Here is a 25,104-nt window from a genome sequence, read left to right on the forward strand (position 1 = left end):
AAGGATCTGGAGGACGTCCACATTTTCACCTCCGTAGAGGAGGTGTGCCTTCAGAAGGAGGAGAAAGACCAAGACTGCGGTGCTGAGTACCAGAGGGAGGGAGTGTTTCATGCAGCAGGGAGCAGCGAATACAGTGAAGAGATGGCCAATGAGTTGACGGGAACCATCCAGTGGCTTAAGTGACACAAAGGTCATTAGCAAGAACTATCTGGGTGAACTGATGGGGGGGGGGAAGCAGACTTGAAGGAGGTAAAAGAATAGAAGTAAAAAAGAAATGGAGACAGTGAGTGAAAACCCCCCCTTCCAAAAAGTCTGGCTGTGAAGTAACGGAGAGAATTGTAGCTCGAGAGGCTCATGGGAGCCAGAGAAAGGTTCTTGTTGTCGTTGTGTTAAAACAGCAGGCAGGTGAGCATGTTTACACATCAAGAGAAAGGACCCAGGGGAGAGAGAACAGATGAGGGAGAGCCGGCTGAATCCGGTTCTGGAGAAAGCGCAGGATCCAAGGCACAGGTGGAAGAAGCGGTTCTGGACCACAGTGAAAGGGCACCCTGTCTCCCAGAATGGGGAGAAACGCAGATGACGCAGGGTTTGAAGGCAGGCTTGTAGGTCTGGTGGCCAGAAGTGGGAGCATTCGGTTGCTTCAACTTTCTCACGGAAGCGGGAAGGGAACTGGTCTACTGGGAAGAGCGAGGAGGGGAGGGCCGGTCTGCTGTAGCTACTGGAGTCTCAGCGGCGGAGAGTGATGAGCGGAGATGCATGGTTCCATCAGTGCGTGCTGCCGTGTGACTTGCTGCAGGAGCACCAGCTACCTGGGCGCAGGTGGTGAAAAGTGCATCGTAGGGGGTTCAAGAGTGGGATCTTGGCAGGAGGCTGAGATGAAAAGACAGGGACTGATGGTAGTACAGCAACATTGCTGACCTGGGATGGTGGCCTCCCGTCCCGGCGCCCTCAGCTGAGTTCAGGAGGCAAGGGCTAGGACAGGAGGTCCCAGTAAGGTCCAACAACGTCCTGAGAATGCTCATGTTGATGTTGAGCAAATATTGACCAGGTGATTGTGAATTACAACAGAAACAGCAATATTTTTCATAAATTCTTTGGCAATATATTAGAATGTAGTGCTATTTTTTTTTGTGTGTGTGTGATTTTATTTGACAGAGTGAGAGAGCGAGCACAAGCAGCGGGGGCAGCAGAGGGAGAGGGAGAAGCAGGCTCCCCGCTGAGCAGAGAGCTCCATATGGGACTCGATGCCAGGACCCTGGGATCATGACCTGAGCTGAAGGCAGATGCTTAACCATCTGAGCCTCCCAGGCGCCCTTCGAACATAGCACCTTTGACAGGAATGGTGGCACAGAAAAGCATTACTGCATGGATGAACCAAACCAAGAGAGCTTTCTTGTACTATGGTGAGAGATCAATTAGCTTAGTAAAATTTTTTTTTAAAGATTTGATACATTTATTTGAGAGAGAGAGAGAGCACACAAACACACACACACACACACGGTGTGAGCAGGAATTAATTTAAATTACTTTTAATAGTGATCCATGGAGTAAATGCAATTAATTTGGAAATGTAATTGTTGGTCTTTAGAGAGGTACTAACAGTTTGGCAGTAGATTATTTCAAAAAGGTGGCTAATAGACTAGCTTGTACGATGGGGGAAACGAGGCAGAAATGCATGGAAATGCTCACAGAATGCAACTGAGAATTGGAAAAGGAGATTAAAAATCAGTCCATCCCTCCTCCTCTGTGAAGAAATGGTTCTCTCAAACCTCTGATTGTAATTTATAGATTATAGGAATTTAATTTTCTGCTGAAATTTTTCATGCAGTATCCTGGTGGCAGAAGAAAGGAGGGAACGTGGAAAACCAGGGCTGGTGCCAGAGCTGGACTCCACAGAAAGGGCAATGTAGGCCTTCTTCTCAGACCGTGTCCAACTTCCTGGCTCTTGTTAAATGTGGGCTAATGACCTGTGGATGGTCGCCCTGTGTGGCATCTACACGAGAAACAACAGGGAAGAAGAATTCCTCCGCGCTCCCTCTAGAGCCGAGGGACAGACCATGTATTGCGAGGCCACAGAGAGGGCCAAGTGTGCACCCAGCCAAGCACACCGCGACCCTCTGACCACCAAACACGTGCGCGCTGGGACCTGAGGGTCAGCCTAAAGGCCTAAACCTCTGATGCTGAATTTCAATTCCTACCACCCTCCTTCCTGCAGGATTAGACATACTTCTACTGCAAGAGGTCTCATTGTCTCACTTGTTCAACACACCTTCACGGACATCCACCTTTGGTTTGAGTAAAGCAGGAAGGCCCCGCAGAGGGAATGCATGTCAGTGAGGCAGGCGTGGGCTCCGAGGAGCTCTGATGGACACACAGACCATACTTACCTGAGCTATGACATCGGAGATGGATGCACATCCCACCAGGAAACTGTATTTGTGTTTTAGGAGAATGCCAGCATGGGTCCATGCCTGCCGGAAAGAAAAGAATTTGGCATGAGAGACGCCATTGGGATTGGATGACTTATGGTCGTTATGATTTACTGGGCATTCCGGAAATAGACTCTCTACCTTCCCTCCCCCTTCAGAACCTTCGGAGCACATGACAAACTTTGCATTGGCCAAATGACTGTAACTTGGCCTGATGACTAGGTCCTCATTAGATTTTTAAGTGGGATCAGTGACCGCACAGTATTTCTTTAGTACGGATGATAACGGAGCCCAGGGTGCTCGCTAGTTTTCCTGGCAGGAAAGCTAGGTGGATACCAAGAACGGAGGAAACACCATCTCTCTCTCTCTCTGGGGCAGCTGGAATGACAAGGCAGAAACATTCTCCTTCTACGAAGGTATTATAATGAGGGCTCCACTTTGGTTTTGAGTTATTATAGTCATTATAGGTTCTCATCAAGTGATGAGGGCTCTACTCTCTTTCTCTTCAAGTCGGGGCAGGATCTGATCTGACGCTTTGCCTCTGAGGGAAATGAAGATGAAGGGCGTTGAAGGGGAGCAGACGATGAAAAGCCTGGGGGTCGGGGACTTTGGAGGTCTGAAGTTCAAGACAGGATCTGTGTGAGGGTCATCCTTCTAACCCAGAAAGGCCACCGTGGACCGACACAGCAGTAACATTTCGTGTGAGCTACACACCATCAGACAAATAGGGTTTATTCCCAAGGTCTGTGTCAGGACTTCATACATAGCAACTGCTACATCTATTTCCTCCCTCAGCTCACAGGTCTCGAGGTGCCAGACGTGGAAAGAAATGCAAACTGTCGATAACATTTGCAAATAGTGGCTTGTGGGCTCCCTTTGTTGACCAAAGCCATCGGGATGATAAGCTTTGTGGTTTTCAAATATTATCTCTCTAACCAATATATTAGGGCCACACCGCAGGTGTAGGTGTGTAGGGGTGTGTATCTAGGGGAGATTACCTGGCTTTTTATAAATGTTCATTATTTTGTTTTTTATGAACAGTCTCTTACTGCTGGGTCTTTGGGGGCAGTTGGTAAATGAAACAGGAAAGCAAAGCGTGTTAATCACCAATGTTCTGGTGTTACTCTGAGTTTTAGAAACTCTGTCATGGCAGATAAATACAGCTGAAGGGAAATAAACATAGGGCGCACCAGAATCTGGGATTCACTTCTAGTCCTGAGTCCCTGACTTCACCGTATAACGGTGATTCTTCTGTGTGTTCACAGAGCCCCCATATAGATGGGGGGCAAGCCTCAGAGCAATATCAGGACTCTGTCTAGGAAGTTGGGCTTCTACTCTTTTGGGATGTGATAAAGGTCACTTCACTCAGTTTTCCGCTTCCAAGCACTATGGTGCCCCCCTAGGCCAGCATGGGGCACCGTGGGGAATCCAGCTCTAGGAAATCCAGCCCCTTTGCCTTCGTTCTTTTTTTGGAGTCTATGTCAACTGCCGGAGTAAATACAGAGTAATTTCTTACTGGATGATAAGTAAGAAAAAGAAAATCCAGGTACCAGTGCTCCGGTGGCCAAATTCTCCCACCTACACTGATGTCACACCAACTGAGAATCAGAGTCTCTGCGTGAAAACTGAGTTTAAGGTCACTGTGCAGACTGGTGGGAAGCGGTCAGAGACTCCATGAGGCCACGTCCACAAGCTAATGACAGGCAGTTTTAACACTCCTGATAACATCGGAGAAGATGGACCACACGTCGATGACCTGGGTTCATTCCTCCAAGGATGTGGGGCTGGAGTCTCACCTCCGTGTGGACGCCCGCTTACCTCACACACTTACAGTACATAAAACCTGAGGGGAGGGGTGGCGAAAAACTGTACAAATGAACATATTTTTAAGTCTCCTCCCAAAAGTAATCTAAAATGGAGCCCCAAAGGGGGGTTCATTTTCCAGCACTGGACATTACTGGAAATTTTTTTTTTTTTTTTTTTTTGCTAAGTCTCTTTTATAACTCTCGATAACACAGAGGAATAGAAAAAAAGCATTCTCTGAGAACTCTTTAGCATCATGATAAAGAATTTAATCTATGGAAGTGAGCTACCCTTGGTAATGTAGTGAAGCTGGTTATTCAAGTAATGAAATCCTATCCATAATTTCAAGAGATTCTTATTCTAAAAAGCTTTGGGTGCTTAAGCTACACAAACGGTAAGTTTATCAGAAAGCTGTCCTGATCCCTTGATCCTGAATATATCAGAAAAGAACTTTATATTTAAATAAAATTTTCAAATAGGCTCTCTTGCCTCTTGCCAAAACTTTGTGGCAAGTACAGACGATTCTCATCAAATAAATGGACAAGATGGGCTGGTTACGGTCAGTGGTCAGCTGGAACCCTTTTGCGGTGCTGGTGAGGGTATAAAATGGTACAGCTGCCATGGAGGTCAGTACGAGGGCCTCTCAAAAATTAAATACAGATTTACTATATAATCCAGCAATTTTACCTCTGGCTATCTACCCAAAAGGATTAAAACAGGAAGCTCAAGGAGGTATTTTATACCCATGTTCATAACCCATTATCAAAATAGCCAAAAGGTGGAAGTCACCCGGGTGTCCATTGATGGATGAATGGATGAACCAAATGGGGTCTCTACAGACATATCGTACAGAATATCGTGCAGCCATAAAAAAGGACATTCTGGCATTTGCTACAAGATGGAGGAACCTTGAAGGCATTACGCAAAGTTAGATGATCCAGCCACAAAAAGACAACTGCTGTCTCATTCTGCTCAGAGGAGATCCCTGGATTGGTCAAATTCACAGAGACAGACAGTAGAGCTATGGGCCAAGGGTGGAGGGGACTGGAGCATGGGAAGCTAGTGTCTCAGGGGGACAGAGTCAGTTTCATAAGACAAGGGTTCTGAAGATTCACAGCCATGTGAAGGTACTTTATGCCATTGAACTGTATCCATAAAAATGGCTAAAATGGTAAATTTTATGTTATGTACACCATAATTTTTTTTAAAGTGCCCACAATTACTCACCATTGCATCCATAAAAGGGAAGGCAGCAAGATATAGGAAGGCCCTTCTCGTTTTGCTCCCCACAGACTCATCCACATGGTGCAGTTTATTGATAATGTAGTAGCCTAAGTCACTATAAGCTGCAAAGGGCCAAAGAAACATACATGGCAGTATTTAGAAAAAGTTATCTTTTAGGCTTTTCATCTCAAAGGTGCAAAAACAGTGTTAAATGTAAATTTTTTTTTTTTTTTTTTTGTGTAGAAAAAGTAGATGAGCATATAGAAAAATAAATCATCTCCAACCTCAACCCCCTACCCAGAGAGGGTCACAGTTAATGCTCTGGGTTCTAACTGCCCAGTTCTTTTATGGGTGTGTGGTGGGCACGTGCATGGGGTATGCGTGTGTGTTTTAACACAAAAATGGGATCATACTGTATACATATTCTTTTGTAAACCATGAACATCTTTCCATGATTTGCTTCCACACTTTAATGGTTGCAATGAATTCCTTTTTATAGGTTTACTCAGCATAAACTTACTCAGTCTCCTATTATTATGCATTTAGGATGCATCCATTAGTTTGATATCATGAAAGGATGCTTGATGGATCATTTGGAAGCTGAATGTTTATATGGAGTGTTACTTATTTACTAAGAGAAAATTCCCAGATGTTAATATGCCTTTTATTTTATTTTATTTTTTGAGAGAGGGAGGGGGGAAGGGGCAGAGAATCTCAAGCAGACTCCCTGCTGAGCGTGGAGCCCAATGTGGTGCTCGGTCTCACAGCCCTGAGATCATGACCGGAGCCAAAACCAAGAATCGGAGGCTTAACCGACTGTGCCATCCAGGCGCACCTGTTAATATGACTTTTCGATAGAAAATGTTAAAGCTAGCTTTTCACGGCTTGCTATTCTTTTTGTTTCATCTTTTGGGGGGAGCACATGGGCACTGAACTGATATAGGCTGAATGAATTTGTAGCTGCCGAATAGATATAAAGGAAAAAAGAGGAAGGTCTTTCTAGTGTATCAGCTGGGCATTCCAGCAGGTACTGTGAGCAAAGATGAAGTAAACTGTTCAGGTATTTTTACCTCATTGATAGATGTTTAGACTAGACCGGGAAATAATAGTCTTTGTGTTTTTCATAGTGTTTTACATGGTGCTCTAATAGCATTATTCCTGCTCTTTTCATTTTTCTATAAATATGAATATTAATGCAGTGGACAGCTACAGAAGCTGCTTTGAAATCAGAAAGGAGACAGGACGCAGTAAGAGTCTCATTTTATGCGAATAATAAGATCCCTCGCTCCACTTCAAAGTTTGGAGGATGACTTGGAACCATATGAACTGATAAGAAGAAGAAAGTGATAGTGAAGAAATAAGCCTCCACTCTTTTTCCGGATTAGTCTTGCATCATAGGAATTTTGAATTAAGTCAGGTCTTTGGGATGATATCATAGATATTTAGATGCACAAATGGGGATCCCAGATGGGGAAGTAAAGTGATTTCAAGGGGCAGGGGGCTGGCATGGGTAAGACATCCTGAGAACAGGTGGGGTGGGGGAGGCAAATGCAGGAGGAGAGGTCGAGGCTCTCCAAGGAGGGGCCGAGGCGAAAACCAAAAAGTGAGCTGCCAGGTGAGCAAACATGTCAGGGGTGGAGCATGGTGGGGCCAGCAGAGCCACTGAGGCAGCAAGCAGAGAAATCCAGGAGGGAGGGTGTCCCAGGACGGGAAGAGCAAAGACCCGGGAAGGTGGGACAAGGAGGGAAGGAGGCAGCTATGATGTCCACGTTTGGATCTGATGGCACACAGATTAGATGAGACAAGCAGATTAGAGAAGGCTTGACCTGCCCCTGGAAGGCTCAGGGGAGGGGCGGGGGGGGGAGCCCTGCAGCCTGCCTTCCCCACCAGGGGAGAAGTGCACTCAGACCTGGGGTATGCAGACAGATGGAAACACAAGGCCCGGATGAAGGTGTTCCGTAAGTGCATAAATGGTTTACTTGGGGTGCTAGAACCTGGAGGTTTTGTTACTGTTGCTGCTGGTTATGTGTACATTCATCTCATTCAGTCGGGGACCGGTCACTGTGCTGGAACCTGCCAGGAGGCGCCCCAGCCCCAGCCCAAAGACTATCCTCGCCCACCGGCGGACAGAGGCTGGGGGCAGGTAAAGGCAGCCGAGCTGGCTGAGATGAGCAACGCAATGCCAGGGGCGAGAGCCGGGTGGCTAGGAATAGCTCATGGGCTGAAATTCCAGGGTAAAGGTTAGAGCCCACAGACAACACCATGGACTGCACTTGACAGGAAGGTGGGGAAGGCCGAGATCTAGAGGGGCTGTGAGACAGGATGAGCTGCGTCCCCGCAGAATTCACATGTTGAGTCCTGTCCCCGGGGACTGCAGAAGGTGACCTTATTCAGCGACAGGGTCATTGCAGATATCATTAGGTAAGATCAGGTCACACTAGAGCAGCGTGGGCTCCCAATCCAATATAACTGGGGTCCTTCTAAAAAGGGGAAGTTTGGACACACAGGTGGACACACACAAGGAGAATGCCTCGTGGATGTGAAGGCAGACATGGGGGTGATGTGTCCGCACACCCAGGAAGGCTCTAGGTTGCCAGCAAACCACAGAAGCTCGGGGAGAGTCCTGGGGGGAAAGCAACCCTACTGACTGCTTGATCCTCCAGCCTCCAAAACTGGGAGACAATACATTTCTGTGGCCTTAGCCTCCCAGTCTGGGATACATTGTTAGGACAACCCCAGCAAAGCCACACAGGCGGCTTCTGAGAACGGAAGAGAGAAGTCTTTTCCCGGGAGACTCTGGGACCCATGAGTTGGAGCAGTTGAGAGCAGGGCATGCAGTTTGCTTGTGTGGTCCAGGGTGGGTGGGTGGGCTAGAGATCAATATAAATCAGTTTCTCTACCTTCTGTAGATAGACCTCAATGTACCTACTGATTAGAATATTTCAATGAAAACATAAAAAATAGTGCCTCTCTGCAGGATAATGAAGATGGGATGAAGATGCGTTGAAGGAGGGCTGGGTGGTGAGCTCAGTGGGCCAGGCTTTCTGACTCTGCCCCTCCCACCCCCTTGCTCTTTTCAGCCTGCAGCTGGTCCTCAGCTCCTCTGCCCTCCAGGTTCCAGGAGACTTTGGGACTGATGGGCCCGCAGCTGTTTTTTACCCAATCCCTCCCCCCTCCCCTCCTGTGCCCTTGAGCTGTTTCTGGCTGGAGCTGTTGGCTGGGGGTAATTTGTTGAAAGTGCTTTGCATAGAGTCCATAATTACCAGGCCGGTTGCCCTAACATTTATGGACCATCAATTTCTATAAACTGCCCTACCTCGATTGTTCTGAGACAGCTTACATTCCTTCTGAAGAGCAGAACATTAAAAAGAAAAATTAAACAAGGCTTCTGAACAAGACGTAAACAGATTTCATGATGTGGCCACAGCAGGGAGGACACAGGCTTGAACTTTTTATAGGTAGACAGCTTTTGACCCCACCCAAACAAGAAGAAACCAGAAGGGCCATTCAAATCCCTAGCTCTTCTGCCCTGGGCCCATCAGGGTGACGGACTCTTTCCAGAATCAGTGGTTCTCAGGCTTGTTCATCCAGTAGTTACTAGTGCTTGTTGCAAAATAGCCACAAAACGTTAATATTAATCAAAACAAGTCTATACACCTATTTTCCCCTGGGAAGTGAGGAGAAAGCCCTCCTGCCATTCTAGTAACAGGATAATATGTGCATTTCCAAGAGGCGATTTGAGAACCCTTCTTCTTATTCAAATTCCCAAGTTCCCAGAGTTAAAAGTCTCGTAAGTCCCACTGATTATGCTTCTCTGTTTACTAGGCTTCTCACAGAGGCAGGGAACCTGACCTCTGTGTTTCTAACGAATCATTTCCAAGCATGTGTGCCTGTATGGCTGATATTTAAGTCACTTCCACACATATGGTCGAATGGCTCATATGCGTCAGGCCCATTCCAGCTGACCTGAAGTGGCTGGTTGCCGGCACGGGGGCTGGGACACCGACATAGGACATCCCTCTAGAGACTGCACTGTGCAACATTTATCTGGAAGATACGGGTGTGGGAAGTACAGTGCTGCCCAGGCCTTGGAGATATATCATAAACCCATGCATAAAGTCAGCACAGTGAATGTGAGATTTTGAACACAAGAGCGTAAATTTGATCTCACTGGTGTTGAGTCTCAGCGGAGTGGGATTTGTAATAATTTACTGCATGATATCTTGCTTTTCTCTAGAGAACGTGCCTTATTCATATCTGAATTCCCGGGATCTAGCCCACCGTTTGCCACACGGTAGGTGTTCAATATATACTGATTGAACAAAATGAATGAAACCATCATCCCCCGAAGAAGTGATTGGGGCAGACTGATTGCAAGAGGTCCCCGATTCTTCTCTCCTCCTTTTATCCCTACTCCGCAATATGATTTTGTAGTTCCTCTGGTGAGAAGTTGGAGTCTATTTCCCTACCCCCTTGAACCTGGGCTGGCCTGGGATTTCTTGGCCAGTCGTGCACGGGAGCAGAGATGGTGGCCACGTCCAATTCTTGGCCTCAAAAGGCCTTGTGGGCCTCTGTCTTCTCACTCATGGTATTGCCACAGCTGTCCACACAAGCTAGGCTGGTGGAAGAGAGCCCAGCTGTCCCAGGAGAGGCCATCTGGGCCAGCCCACTGTTGGCTGATGGCCCCCCAGTGAGCCCACCAAGCGCCGCCTCCTGACTCTCAGCTGAGCACAGTCACTGAGTATGGGGGGCGGGGTCAGTTACGTGGCGATACATTTTGAGACTATGCTGAAACTATCCGTGTCCAGCACCCTTGGTGGTTTCGATGACGTCAGGTTGTACCCTTTTGCCCTTTTCAGGATGGGTCTACAATCCGTGAATAATGGAAAAGTTGGCCGACATGGGAAGGTTGACGAATGGACCCACTCTAGAAGTTACTGGAGGAGCTTCGGGACTCGCTCCCCCCAAGCTGTGCTGACTGCCCAGGCTGCTTTGGGACACGGAAGAGGCCTTACAGGTCTCTGCTGAGAATCAACTGTGTGAACAAAGCAAACAGCCGCAGCTGTGGTTTCTCCATCTGTGTGAATTAGGTGGTCAGGCGCTACTCACTTCGTGCAGGTGAAATTAACTTGGACTCAAATTAACCAAATACACGGTCAGCAAGTCTTCCTCTCTTCCATGGATTAATTAAGAGGGGAAAGTAGGAGAACACCTACATCCTGGCCTAAATTAAGGTTTGGTCATGGCAAACCCCATGCCCTGCAATTTAAAAAAGTGGTGTCTCACAGATGTGCCCATAACAAAAGTAGTGTTGTCACAGTTTAGCTAAAATGAGACACTTACTGGCGGCTGCCCAACAAAGACCAGGAACTAAAAGCTGGAAATACTCCCAAGGCTCCTGCAGTTTCGATATCGAGAGCCAGGCTCTGGTGTACACAGAGCAGACACGAACTTTTGGGTTGGTGGATCTTCTAGACTCGAAAGTCTCAGTCCAAAAGAATTCCAAGAGTCTACTCAAAACAACTGCTACATCGATCTGGGACGTAGAACTGTTCTTGATTCACATGTAAGATTTTATAATTCTCTTTTAAAAAGGAAAATTTTAGATCTAACTTGAAAAACGATGCTGATTTTTTATCTTGATGACCACATGTTTCTTATGCCGGTTTCCGTAACACAGGACGCTCAGCTTTTCTCTTCCGTGATTACTGACGCCTAGTAATTAGCTATTAGTCCCAAAGCCTTATGCAACTATGACTAAAATAGGGAATGTTAGGCTTATTTAAGAAATCCAAATAAACTGGTAGCAAAAGGGAACTAATTTACCCATTGTGACACAAATTATCTAGACCTACTCATTTCACGTCTGGAATTTTCCCCAAGGCATATACCAGATCAAATCCAGGTGTAGGACGTTTCTTCAAAGCACATGCACAAGTTAGTATTCAGGGCATGAGTTGAAGGAAGAAGAGCATCTCCTCTCAACCCCAGGCCCTGAAGCTCTGAGCCCAAGTTAAACGACCAATATCAACACTTTGGCTCAAAATCTGGCCTGTGACTAGCATCTTCTTACGGTTTCACACTGTTCTCAGCACAGAAGTCTGCGCTACATTCAAGAGGAAAACTAAAAGGGTCTCACCCCATTTCCTTTTAGATTCACGGTCGTGCGAGTAACCATTAGCTGCCATCTGAATACACCCTGAATGGTTTGGGTTAATTTTCTGACTCCTTTATTTAACCACTGACATTCATGGAGCTCATGCAGCCAGTGCCGTTTTGAAGGTACACGATGGATTTATGGGGTGTTATTCACGGGTTTTATGCAACTGGGCTCAACAGATGTGCCGCTCAATTTTTATGCCCGGTAAGCTGAGCTGTTTTAAAGCCAAGGAGCCCCGAAGTCAGGCTCTTAGGGTTTTATCGCCACCCAGAAGGCAGTAGAAGCAGGACTGAGGCTCCGAAGCAAGTCCTTTTCCAAGGTCTTGGTGCAACTCTCTGCGGGTCACTGTATGTATGATATAGCTTCCTTATTTTTGCATGGAAAGAATGTTATGCCACGGTATTTAGTCTCATCTTTGAATAAAATAGCCTTGTGAGCCCCTAAAATAAGTTAATTTCAATACATAAAACCACCTGTTTCATTTATTTAACACATAAAACAACCATTTGTTCTCACTGCTGACAGGCATCAATCCTAAATAACCACCATTCTGTTTTTATTTTTAAGATTGAGTCTGTGTCGTAATGCGTGTCTCTAGGAAGCCTGGGCCAAGTGGCCGACCTTACTGAAATCACTCCCTCTCCGACACAGGGCTTGGGAGTCAAAGAATGAAAGCTAGGACTTCCCAGGGAAAACACATGTTCCTTTCTTGCGCTAGGAGCACAAACGCCATTCCTTTCATCCCTTGAGATTTTCATGATAAATGTTTTAATAATTACTGGAGAAGTCACTTACTGCAATAGATGCATTCGAGTGGCTGGAAAAGAACAAGAAACGCCCCCAGCGAGCGCCTTGCGCGAGGGTCAGCAGCCTTACCTATCAGGGTGTGGAAGACAGCGGCAATGGCGCCGGCCACCACCATGCACAGGACGGCTTTGGTCCTGTCTCGCTTGCTGTTCACGAACACCAGGCCCACATTTTTAAAGTCACTCATGGGGCCCGTGAAGAACTTCATTAGGGAGTACGCCAGCCCGTAGCTGGCTAGCATTTCCACCGCGTCCTCCTTGACAGCAGCAATGCCCCGGTTCAAGGCCTGTGGGGGGAGAAAGACAGCCCACAAACAGCATTAGAAATGTCGTTGCAGGGCGGCTGGGTGGCTCAGTCGGTTGGGCGACTGCCTTCCGCTCAGGTCATGATCCTGGAGTCCCGGGATCGAGTCCTGCATCGGGCTCCCTGCTCAGCGGGGAGACTGCTTCTCCCTCTCCCACTCCCCCCTCTCATGTACTCTCTCTCATTCTCGCTCTCTCAAATAAATAAATAAATCTTTAAAAAAAAAAAAAAAAAAAAGAAATGTCGTTGCATCCCCGGGGACGCACACTTCCAAAATAAAAACTCAGCGGACAGGTTTCTATAGAGACGCTGGGCAGCTTTTAGGGTAAAGCTCACCATAACTTGATAAAGGTTATTAGTTTTCATTTTCATCTGTATTAGCTTCGGTTCGAGATATCTTCTTGTAGGGGAGATACCTGCCCGTTGGGGTTAAAATAATAGAGGGAAAACCCAACAAGCGTTTTATGCTAATACCAGAAAATGATTCTAGGAAGTTTTGGTTAAAAGCTTAACATGTTAAATTTTATTTGTAGGCTGAATTTATGTAAGGGCAACAGGCATTCTAGAAATGAGTCAGACACCTTGTACGGAGTGGGTGATGGCTTCTCTTCTTCTTTAAGGAAGGGGGACGTGTGCACGTGTGCGTGTGCACATGTGAGTGCGTGTGTGTGTGCACCCATAACCTGAAATACCATGTATGTGTTATGTAGGTACCCTTCATAGCATAGAGTGGATTCTATGCTATGAAAAGAGCATTGAAGGGGCGCCTGGGTGGCTCAGTTGTTAAGCGTCTGCCTTCGGCTCAGGTCGTGATCCCAGGGTCCTGGGATCGAGCCCCGCATCAGGCTCCCTGCTTGGCGGGAAGCCTGCTTCTCCCTCTCCCACTCCCCCTGCTTGTGTTCCCTCTCTCATTGTGTCTCTCTCTGTCAAATAAATAAAATCTTAAAAAAAAAGAAGTACTGAAGGAATATATCATACAACTGACAGATGCTATTTACCCAATTCTTACTGTATTTTAACTTGAAATGTACTCTTGAGCTCTGTGCAAACAAGTATGAAAAGAAAACCTTTAAACCAAAAACACTGTTTTTGGATGATGCTTGCTCAAGAAGTTGTGGTCACAGAATATTCTGATCCTTTTTTCTTTTTTTTTTAGGGAGGGAGTGGGGAGAGGCAGAGGGAGAGGGTGAGAGAGAGCATCTTAAGCGGTGCTCCAACTCACAACCCGGAGATCATGACCTGAGCCGAAATCAAGAGTCAGACGCTTACCCACTGAGCCACCCAGGTGCCCCAGAATATTCTGATCGTTTTCACCATCGTCCATGAGGGACCCTCTGAGGTACCTAGGTGGCCTTGTCATGATGGCATTTCCAAACTTGCTGCTCGACAATTATACCACAGATGTGGGAATGGATGTCCAGGTGGATAGAATTAAAAAAAAAAACAACAAAAAAACGTCGCTAGGACCTCACCAGTTCTTTAGGAACAGGAAACTGATTAAGGAGAGTCGGCTTTCTATGCAGTCATAGACTTTTAGAAACAGATGTAGTGTAAGCATGGACAGTAAGTTTTGATTGCTCAGACAACTATTTCAAAGAGGCATCCACTTTCAAGAAAACTATTGTGCATAAACCCATGGCCAGCCACACGACTAGATAAAGAGCCAGGCTACCTTCCTCACCACTAAGGCTCCTTTGTTTTAGAGATCTTAGTTGATTTCATAATTGGCCATTTGGGCCACTTGTCTCTTCCCCAAGAGCTTAATTTCCTGTTCTTATGTCTTAAATTCACCAATAAAGAGTAAGGCTGTGAAACTCTGCGTTCCCACCCTTGACTCCAAGAAAAGCAGAATCCCAGGCCCATGTGTGTGTGTGTGCTCCCCGCCCCCCATCTCACTGGGGTAGCCCAGGCGTGCTGTGCAATTTCTGGGTCTAGTAAGTCATGAACCTTTCTTTTTTCAAAGTTTCCTGATGGTTGTTGCTGAAGGGCATCCAGCAATCATAGTAAGATCCACAAGGGGCAGCCCAGTAGTAACACTGATTTTGAAAGGGGGAGATGTCTGTGGAGGGCTCACTGGGGCCCATGTTAGGGCCCCAAAGCACAAAACAATACACTTTATTTTTTAGAGCCGCAAAGTGGAGCAGAATGTACAAAGCTGCTATACTCCCTCTGGCCCAGCACACACGACTTTCCCACTATCAATATCCCATGCCAGAGTGCTACATTTTTACAGTCAATGAGCCTACAATATGCATCTTTATCACTCAAAGACCATAGTTTGCATTCACTCTTGGGTTGTACATCCTAGGGGTTTTGACAAATAACGACAATGTATCCATCATTATATAGTTGAATATTCTATGCAAAGCACAGTGAGCAAAAAAAAAAGTATTTATAGGAAAATACCAATGTGTGAAATGGTTTTAGAAAAACCTAGAAGAAAAATATCTAATAGCTATAGGAATTTAGTATCATTCTTCTGACAAAGTTGGTATTAGATAAGCTAGTTTTTGATAATTGTTTCCAATTATATGTCTAATCATCTTTTCCTTTTTTTCCAATAATACTTAAAAATTCCCAAAAGAACCTTCTTATTACCCTTTGTGGAGCATGCCTCCCATGATGCCTTCCTTAGAAAAAATTTTCCTTCTAGCAAATACATCTAATCTATTTGATCTGATCTGATCTAATACTTTAACACCCTAAAGCAAAATAAAAACCAAGAAGCTTCTTGATCATAAATCCTGTGTTCAATAGGCACATCTAGTCAGAGTGTCCTGTCATGTGTCAAAACCTATCACTGGATAATCTTCCAGATTAATTTTTTTGGACCTTATGCAGTGGATGCTGTTGGGTGTCCCACCCAGACCCTTTACTGGGTGGGAGCTGGCCACAGTGGCTCACAGCTGCCTCCTCCTTAGGGACAATTGTCCCCAGCCAGTTGGGGTTGGTTAAGCCACACCTGACCCCCAGGATGCACACAGCCAATGGCTGGCTGACACAGGGGTATAGAAGATCAGCTCCCCGCCTCAGTGTCGGGGAGTACAATGCATACTCCAGGGCTCCCTGTGGGATCAAGTGGGAGCTATTCTCCAGTGGAGACCACCTCCTTACTTAACTTCTCCCCACCACCCAACTCTCCCCTCTCCCTGCATCAAATCCCCTGCATAAGAATTCCCCAACACAGGCTCTGCTTCCAGAGACCCCAACTTAGGACAACTTCTAATTATGTTTCTCTCAGACATTGAGATCGGCGTATGGCTTGGCCTTTTTCCTCCCTGTCCTTCCCCAACATCTATGACCACAGATTGTTTAGTTTTTCATTGCCAAAACATTTGTTGAAATTTAAGTGATCGATATTATTTAGCATAGGTTGAAAAAGCATACAGGAGGGCACCTAATAATGCAGGATTAGACTATTTACATGTCTTGTTAACAAAACATTATTCTTGGCTAAAAAGACGTACGCCTTGGCTGGGGCACCCACTTCCTATTTCCACCAACAGGTCCTTGATGGGAGTCCTAAAGGCAGGGCTCAGGCAAGTGAGAGGCAGGGGGAGCGCAGGGAATGAGGCTCTGTCAGCAAGACTGAGCGTGAACACTCCACTTAGCTCAACAATTATGGTAATTTGAGGAAGTACACAGGGTTTAGAGCCACGCTGACTTGAGCTGGATGTGTCTCTATCACTTAACTACTGAGTGGTGTTGGCCAAGGTCCTCATTCTCGCTGAAATGACCGGGCTGATCTTAGGTTGGATGCAAGTAGAGTACATGGAACCAGGGAGTGACTGGCCTGGAGGGGGCACTTAAAAGCAAGGATTTGTGTCTATTTTGTTTACCACTCTTATACCGGCCACCTCACCACATCAAAAACACTCAAATATTTGTTGTTGTTGTTTTTTTAAGATTTCATTTATTTATTTGTCAGAGAGAGACAGAGAGAGAGAGAGAGAGAGCATCAGCAGGGGGAGTAGGAGAGGGAGAGGGAGAAGCAGATGCCCCCCAACCCCTGAGCAGAGAGCCCGATGCGGGACTCGATCCCAGGACCCTGGGATCATGACCTGAGCTGAAGGCAGACGCTTAACGACTGAGCCACCCAGGCGTCCCTACACTCAAATATTTGTTGAATGAATGAAGTATTTTCTACTACGAACTTCATGTCCATATTAATTTTTATGAATTTTAAAAATCGCATTTTGATTCTAAGATGTTATTACTTGTCAGATATACCACTGATTTAACGTTTTTAATGACCACATTAAATGTACACTGTGGATGAAAAACATTCTAATTTCAAGAAACATTAAAAGGCAAGGAAAGAAGAGCTTTACAGTTGAGGGCATGTGCTATATTAATATTATTAGCCTTTTTATTACTCTCATTTATAGCAAGTATTTCCCTCAATTTGTCCACTTTATAATTTCCTGATTTTCTTTTGAGCCCCCAAATAATAAGTTATATGTAGTCCATCAATCATCTCGTGGAGTTTCTTCCCATACTTTTTTGGACTTGGCCGTTCTTATCCCATCCACAGGTAAGGTAATTTTCTTCTAGTTGATGGTTTCATTTGCACACTTAACTTTTAAGTCCTAGAATTTATGCCGTGAGATATGGTTCAAAATTCATTTCCTAAAGAAATAACTTATTTCTTCAAAACTGATTTGAATAAAACACCGACTGCCCATTATTTGTGATGCTTTCTTTCCAGTAATTCATCCTTCCAGATCCTTCTATCACCTGTTGTTTGCTTCATCTGTCTCAACTTGCTTCCCTCTTCCTCTTCACAGCATGTTCATTACCTGACATTATATCGACTATTGACTTTTTATTTGTCTTACTATCTTCTCCATTTGAATGTAAGCTCTAGGGCAAACAGAACTTCGTCTGGTTCATGACACGTCCCCAGACGTGCAAAGTGAGGGGATCACATATTGGTAACTTTGTGAAAGAATGAAGTACCATGTTCACAACCAGTATAAACACTTACTGTGATAGGTACTGAAGAAATGGAATATGCCAATGAACCGGGACTCCTTGGAAGAGCTTATTCAGATGGACTAGATGAGGTAACCCCTCCAAGGATGTGACAATTGAGGTTACAGTGGAGCTGAGGCCCCAAAATCAAGAATGAGCCTGTTGGATGAAGAGTTGGCAGAGGGCCGAGGGCTACCGGAGGGCTTGGTAAGGCCAAGCAGGGGCCAGGAAGAGCGGTGGGGGTGGGGGCATAAAGTGAGTTTGGAAAAGTAGGCAATGCTGAGATGGTTCCAGGTCATGGTGAATAGTATGTGTCTTGTTCTAAGAGCAGTGGGAAACCATTCAAGGGTCTGAGCAGAGATGGGGCTCATGCTGGCTGTGGCAATGAGGGTGGCCTGGCCAGGGAAGGGCAGAAGCACAGTCAAGAGTTTGTGGTAGGGCGCCTGGGTGGCTCAGTTGGTTAAGCAACTGCCTTCGGCTCAGGTCATGATCCCGGAGTCCCGGGATCGAGTCCCGCATCGGGCTCCCTGCTCAGCAAGGAGTCTGCTTCTCCCTCTGACCCTCCCCCCTCTCATGCTCTCTCTATCTCATTCTCTCTCTTAAATAAATAAATAAAATCTTAAAAAAAAAAAAAGAGTTTGTGGTAATCCCGGTAAGAGAGGTGATGGCTCGCACCAGGATGGGAGGGTGGAGATGGGGAGAAGTCGATTGATTTGAGAGCTTTCTGGAGATAAACCGATACAGTGATGGACCACCTGGTGGGCCTGAGGACAAGGGAGAAATCAAAGCTGACTGTTGAGTTTTTTAGGTTTGAGCCACTGGTCAAATGGTGCAGCTGTTTCCTGAGCTGAAGAGACTGGGAGAGGGAGGAAGGTTTGGGGAGAAAAAGCAAGCGCTCCATCTGGGAGTCCCCATTGGGTCTGAGATGCCCCTTCGAATTCCAAATGGAGAATCAGGTAAGATGGTTGGCTTGGTGAGTCTGGAGTCCAGGGGAGACATCTGGGAGGTGGACATACATTTGGAGGCCATCAGCATATAGGTAGCATTTAAAGGCACGAGACTGAACGAGATAATCGAGATAGGATGTAGATAGAAAGTGGTCCAAGAGTCAGCCCTGTAGCACTCTAGAAATAAATCTGAACCCATTCAGGAGGTGACAAGCTCTCTGGGTGATACAGGCCTTGTAACTATGCTGCAGTTCAGCACGAATTAGCTCGCTGGTACCGTTCTGGCTGTGGCATTCCGGAACACAGCTGCATCTCCAGCCAAAGAACTGTGGGTTCCAGGAAGGACAGCCAGGAGCCACGGCGGGGAAAGAGGACCAGCTACGGTCTTGAAATTTAGCTAGAATAGTGCCTGAGAGGTCTTTGGAATGAAGTAGGCTTTGAGTCAGGGTTCTGTCATAACGACAGAGGTTCACCTGCTATTTAAAGGCAAGCTCCTAAACGTTGGCGAACTTTCCACAGTAAAGGCACTTTAGATTAGAGTCAGGCATAAGGCACTGTAAATACAAAGCCGCCCGCCAATCACAGCTGGGTCCTGGTCCCCGATGGCATGGCTCGGGGCCTTCCTCACACTTTAGATCAGTGTTCTCTACGCTGCGGACGCTCAGCAATGTGGAACACTGGACTTAAAACTGTAACTGGGTCCTGAAGGCATTCAGTGGGTTCTACCTGTCTTAGTCTCTCCCAGTGTCTGCCAGGTTCGTGGTGCTCCGTTGCCTGATTTTTTTCCTCCCAGAAAGTTATCAAAGCTACAGGATATTAAAAAGTAAAAAACAAAAACAAAGCAAAACAAAACAACCCGCAGGGAAATGGCTAACTAATCCCACATGTGATCTCCCTGATATGAAGAGTCTTAGATCCTTAAACCCTAAAAGAGATGAAGTCGGGCTCTAGAGACCAGAAACATCTCCATATTGCAGATGGAGATTCTCAGGCCAAGAGTCACCAACTAACCCTGATCCTGTAGTCATTTCATGGCAATGTGACCACAAGCATTCCCTGCTGGCTGGGAGGACTGTGGTCTCCCCTGGGGAGCAGGCGCAGGAGGACTGGTACACAGCCTGCCTCTCCCTCCTGGGGAGATGTGAGGCCCTCTCTGTTTCTCCCACTCTGTCTCTTGAAGCTTCATGCAACTTGTCTCTCTCTTGACTTCTCTTCGGCTCCTCCTGTCTGTCCTTCCTTATCGTGCCCCCACATTTCAAGGTCACCACTTTAATTACACTCATGTCAATATCCACAACTTACTGTGTGCAAATCTCTGACCTCAGATTCATCTAATTATTTACCTATTCCCCTCTTTCTGTGTTTACAGGCTTCTACTTGGGTTCTGAGAGGGGCCGGAACCAGGTCCATGGCACGGACGGCTGGCTGCCACCCAGCTAGCCTCCACCGTCCACCCGGCTCTTCGCTGCCCCATCACCCTCCGTCTTTCCCGTTCTCTTCTCTCTGCATTTCTGTCCTGCCTCATTCCCTCGGACTCAGCAGATAACTTCACCTCTTGCTTCATCTGGAATATGGAATCCATCAGAACTGAAATTTTTGGGGGCACCTGGGTGGCTCAGTTGGTTAAATGTCCGACTCCTGATTTTGGCTCAGGTCATGATATCAGGGTCCTGGGATGGAGCCCTGTTTTGGGCTCTGCGCTCAGCACAGAAATCTGCTTGTCCCTCTCCCTCTGCTCCCCCCCTGCCCCCACTCACACACACTCTCTCTCAAATAAATATATAAATAAAAATCTAAAAAAAGAAATAAAATTTTATTGTTGCTTCTCTCCCTAAAACAAACCTCAACAAAACACATCTGCTCAAGCCCTTCCTCACCACCTCTGTCCTGTTACAATGGAAAGGCCAGTCTGACCAGGGTGACTGTAGGGCTGTCGACCTGGGCTCTGCATTTATGTCCCTCTGACCTTGACAGGAGCCCCCATCCTCCTCTCTGGCTTGTCTGATCCTTGCTACATGACTGGCTCTTTCCCATCAACATTTACAGACGCATAGGTGTTCTCCATCTTAAAAATAAACCTTCTCAACTCCTTGTTTCTTCTAATTCCCGCCTGCTTTCTCACCTTCTTTTCATAGATAACTTCTATAAAGCGTTACCTTCTTTCATTATTTTCACGTTTGGTCTCCCCATGTACTCCTCAGCCTGTGGGAACAGTAGCTCCACACGTGCAGGAACCTCACCTGCATCCCAGGTCAACCAGTAATGGCGGGCTGAATGCACCCACTGAGCCCTGGCTTCTGCCTTCCTCCCCCCGCCCCCCCTGCCCCATGCTCTCCCTGCGAAAGCAAACAGGCACTGTTCTGTTCTCACCTTTCCGACCCCTCAGCAGATCTGACCCTGCTGGCTACTCCCTCTTTGAAATGCTTTCCCCCCTGGCTTCAGTGGCATCGAGGTTTCCAGGTTTTCTTCCTATCTCTCTCCCCTTCAGCTTTTCTCCTGGATGCTTTCTCTTTTGTGGGCTCTTAAATAGTGGTGTTCCCAGGGCTCGGTCTGGGCCGTCTCCTGTTCTCACTCTCGCTCGGCGATCCCAACCCCTCCCACAAACCCCAGTTACCTTCTGTCTGCTCAGAGTTCTCTGATCCATCTCTCCAGACTTCTTAGACTTCTCTTCAGCTCCAAGCCCACACCCCTCCGCTGAATGTCCCACTGGCGCCTCACACACTACGCTTCCAAAACCGAGTTCACCATCAACAGACTACGTGGGCTCCTGCGGCCCGCCTCGTCTGGGGCTCCAGCTTGAATGCACGTACCCAGTGTTCCCACCCAGAGCTCCCCGGATGCCTTCTTTCCCTCACTCCTACAGATCTCTTGGTCCCATCCATACGTCTTCCCCGGTCACTCTTACATCTGTCCAGCTCTCTCTGGCCTCGCTGCCATGCCTTGGGTCAGGTCTCTGATGGTCTTCCTGTCCCCAAGCCAACCTCTGATCCTCCACATTGCGGTCAGATCGCAAAAATCCAAATTACTAAAAGTGCATGCAATGTGCTTCAGGGCTGCACACCATTCACAGACCATGATCTCCATAAACCATGCTCTAAGCCTGTCTGGCACATGGTTAGTCAGCAGCCAATAAATATCTGGGCAACGAGTGAACAAGTACAAAAGCCATTCATGATCTGACCTTGCCTGACGATGCCTCTTGCACTGTGTGCTTCGTGAAGCCCAAACTGACCGCAGTTGTCTGGATATACCATCCTCTCTCTCATCTAAGGGTCCTTTGCTTAAGCTTTTTTTCTCTGCACAGATTCACCTCTACCCCGGTCCCACCCACGTATCTGGTCAACGCATCATCAGTTGACCATCATATTTTCTGGAAGCCGTCCCCAGAGCCTACCCCCTGCTCTGTGCTCTGCAGCTGCTGCAAGGACCCAGGACCCCTTCGCTGCACCCAACATGGTGTACTGTGCTCGCCTGTTTACTTGACCCTGCATCTCATCAGACGACCTGAGGCAGGAATGGGTTTACTTCTGACCACTTCTCCCACATCTATTCGGCACACCTCATACATCGTTGAAAATCAATCCATGAATAAACAAATGCGTTACTTGTACATACAGCTTGAGTATGGTCGTTCATCAACAAAACCCTCCAGCTGCAGGTTTGGGTTTCTGGGTAAATAAAGCTATTTTTGGTGGAACCTATGTATTTAAAATAAATATGCAAATTGATGGCAAGAGCACTGTACATATTCTTGTCATTCTGGTATTTTCTCAAGAGATAGGCAAGGACTTCCGTTGTCACTTCTATTATGCCTCACTGGGCACCCCGGTAGGCACTGGATGAAGGTGGGCTGCTTAACTACAGACCCACAGACATAAATAGAAAGCGACATTGGGCCACATGATTAGTCTCTTAAGTGTAAAGCTTAAGCAAAGACTTTTTTTCTGGCTCCCTTTTGTCCCATCCTGTGGATGTCAACTGGGATGGAGGACAGACCTCTATGCGTCAAATCCTGTAACAGAAGTTGCCTGCCATGAGAAGGAACTCAGAAGGCAAAGGAGCAAAGAGCCTTCTTTGCCCTCACCCCGGAGAAGCTGAGAACACTGCGGAGGCCTGGGTGTGCCAGACACACAAGCCGGGTAGTCATCTCCAGACTGAAAGATGGGTGCTTGTAGGGGCAACAAGGCATCGAGAGAGAAGGCCACACGGTTCAAGAAGTGCCAAGGGCAGTCAGAACCTGATCTGGTAACCGACACTCATGGAGAATTGGTAAAAACATGATCATGTTGCTCATAAAGAAATAACTTTTCAAATTCTTCCACAAAAAGGTGTTGAGTTGGAAACTGGTATTATTCCCTAAAATAGCAAGAGATTAGCATATGAAATGCTGAAATTCCTTTTTTTTTTTTTTTTTTTACTTTTAGTAAAATGAATACTTCCTTCAGTGTCTCAGTCTGGATTAGAAAACGAATGGGACACTGGGTTTGGTAATAATTCTGTCTTGCTAGACTAATCTTTTTGATAAAAGGCTATTCCCCTGTCTACAGCTTCACTGATCCTGTAACACCTTTTATGACCTGAAGCAAACTCGCTATTGTCACAAAAGATACAGTTTAAAAATCTCTCTCAAACCCAGGGTTCTCAGAACATTTCAGTTTGTAAAAGTGTGGAGAATTCAGAAGCATACGTGTAGGCAAAGCTACCTGTGGGGAAGAGCTTCTTTCAATGTCATGGATGATCAGCACCCTTGGATTTCAATCCTCTCAACGAGTCTAGGTTCCTGGAATTTTCCACTGTTATTGTTCTGTTCGTCTGTATTTTAAAAAGTGGTTTGGGTTAAATTAGATCATTTGTCTTCCCGGTAATTTTCCAGCCATGTTTTATTTTCTCAAGGATCTATACTGCTCTAAATGAGACACCTCGCTCTGTTTAGCTGGCACTCCAGCCAAGAACTCGACACCCACACACGAGGTTGTGGTTTAAAGGGGGCAGCAGTAAAATGAAGCCTGGTCTGGCCTCGTTAGCAGTCAAAGTCATTGCTCTGCGTGGTGCCATCCATATATACTGCTTCCTGAAAACACAGAGACAACATGGGGCAAGGCCAAAATATGACACTGGCTTTTTCTGTCACTTCCCACACCTGCAGAAGAGTTTCCATAAAGACTAGAGACAAACTACCAAACAGGTACCAAGTACGGCTAACTCAGTTTCCTCCTGTTGCTTTCTTCAGGATCTCAGGGGAAATAAAAGAACATTTTACTTTTTGGCCTCTTAAATGGAAGTAAGTTAGTTCATTAAAAGATATACTTCAGTGTTGTACGACCCTCTTCAAATCATCTTGATCCTCCATTTAAACATGAAGCTTCTTCATCACGTGGCTTAACTTAACTTGGATTCAAGATGGTAGGAGGCTCAACAGGGAAGAAATGTTACTACGGATTTCTAGTGCGCTTTAAAAAATCAAAGCTTCGTGTGCCATTTAATCAATCACTTATGCCCCAACTTGACCTCACATCTTTACTACTAGTAAAATTCCCAAATTTCCTACACGTTTTTATACTTATAAAGTTTTATGGTCTCCAAATGGTGGTATTTCTCGATTAATATCTCAAGATTGTATCCATTCCACTTCAGACCTGAGTTTAAAATACTTTTATATTAAAAAAACCCACAACAACTCCATGAACAACAGCTGGAATAGAAGATGAACTCTGGGGTCTGGAAAATCTTTTTGCTAACCGTCCATACTTTCTGTCCGCCTACATACACATATTTACCGACCCTGCTCACACGCCAAGATGCTTACTCTCTCCCTGCTGGCACCCACCCCCTCTTCCTGCTTGGTGACAGACTGTTCCCTCGATTGTTCTAGCACCTTACACTTGTCTGCTGACCTCTGGGCAACTCACAAGTTCCATTCCTTTTTCTGACTCAGCTGCAACATTCAGAAGCATCATCCATTCGCTGCCTTCTGTTCCAGTCCAGTTTTAAATGCATTTATACCAACAGAATGAAATGTGAGTGTCTATTTGCATTTAGACCTTATGAAACCCAACGAACACAATAATGATGAAGAAACTACCCTAGCAGCTAAACTGACTGAGTGCTTGCTTTGTGGCAGATGCTATTCTAAGATCATTACTTCTCCCCATCGCTCTGTGAGAGAGTTACTATTATTTCGCAGCTTACTGGTGAGGAAACTGGTATGTGGAGAGGCTCAGTCACTTGTCCAGGGTGACACAGATCTGGGAGAAGAGTCCAGACAGCTTCACCTTGGGCTGTGATCCTAACCATCACTCTGTCATACCAACACCAACCCTCCTTTCCAAGTCTTTCACTTGGAATTAGAGACTGCAGTTGGTACCAAATGCTTACTTGAAACAGGATTAGCTGGTCAGATCAAAGAGAACTTTTGGATAAAGACTATTCTTATGAAAAATTCCAAAGATCCTGAAGT

At 46.2% G+C, this 25,104-nt stretch overlaps 1 protein-coding gene and 1 long non-coding RNA gene across 4 annotated transcripts in view; one reads left to right on the forward strand and one right to left on the reverse strand.

Moving 5' to 3' along the window:
* ANKH (ANKH inorganic pyrophosphate transport regulator) overlaps positions 1-25,104 on the reverse strand; it is a 129,644-nt gene that overhangs the window by 39,825 nt on the left and 64,715 nt on the right. The window contains exons 2-4 of the mRNA XM_034998818.1: positions 12,493-12,709; positions 5,460-5,578; positions 2,388-2,471 (exon numbers count right to left, since the gene is read on the reverse strand). Of these exons, the coding sequence (XP_034854709.1) occupies positions 2,388-2,471; positions 5,460-5,578; positions 12,493-12,709 (420 nt within the window). The remainder of the gene's footprint in view (positions 1-2,387; positions 2,472-5,459; positions 5,579-12,492; positions 12,710-25,104) is intronic.
* LOC118006236 lies at positions 2,765-10,412 on the forward strand. 3 transcript variants are annotated; one of them, XR_004678006.1, is made up of 3 exons: positions 2,765-2,845; positions 9,694-9,750; positions 10,316-10,412. It is a non-coding gene; the product is annotated as an uncharacterized LOC118006236 (long non-coding RNA). The 3 variants fall into 3 exon arrangements; XR_004678007.1 differs by lacking the exon at positions 2,765-2,845 and adding an exon at positions 7,347-7,414; XR_004678008.1 differs by lacking the exon at positions 2,765-2,845 and adding an exon at positions 7,794-7,877.

This window comes from Mirounga leonina, unplaced genomic scaffold (genome assembly GCF_011800145.1).
Source record: "Mirounga leonina isolate KUSES-001 unplaced genomic scaffold, KU_Mleo_1.0 Mir_95, whole genome shotgun sequence".
Lineage (NCBI taxonomy): Eukaryota > Metazoa > Chordata > Mammalia > Carnivora > Phocidae > Mirounga > Mirounga leonina.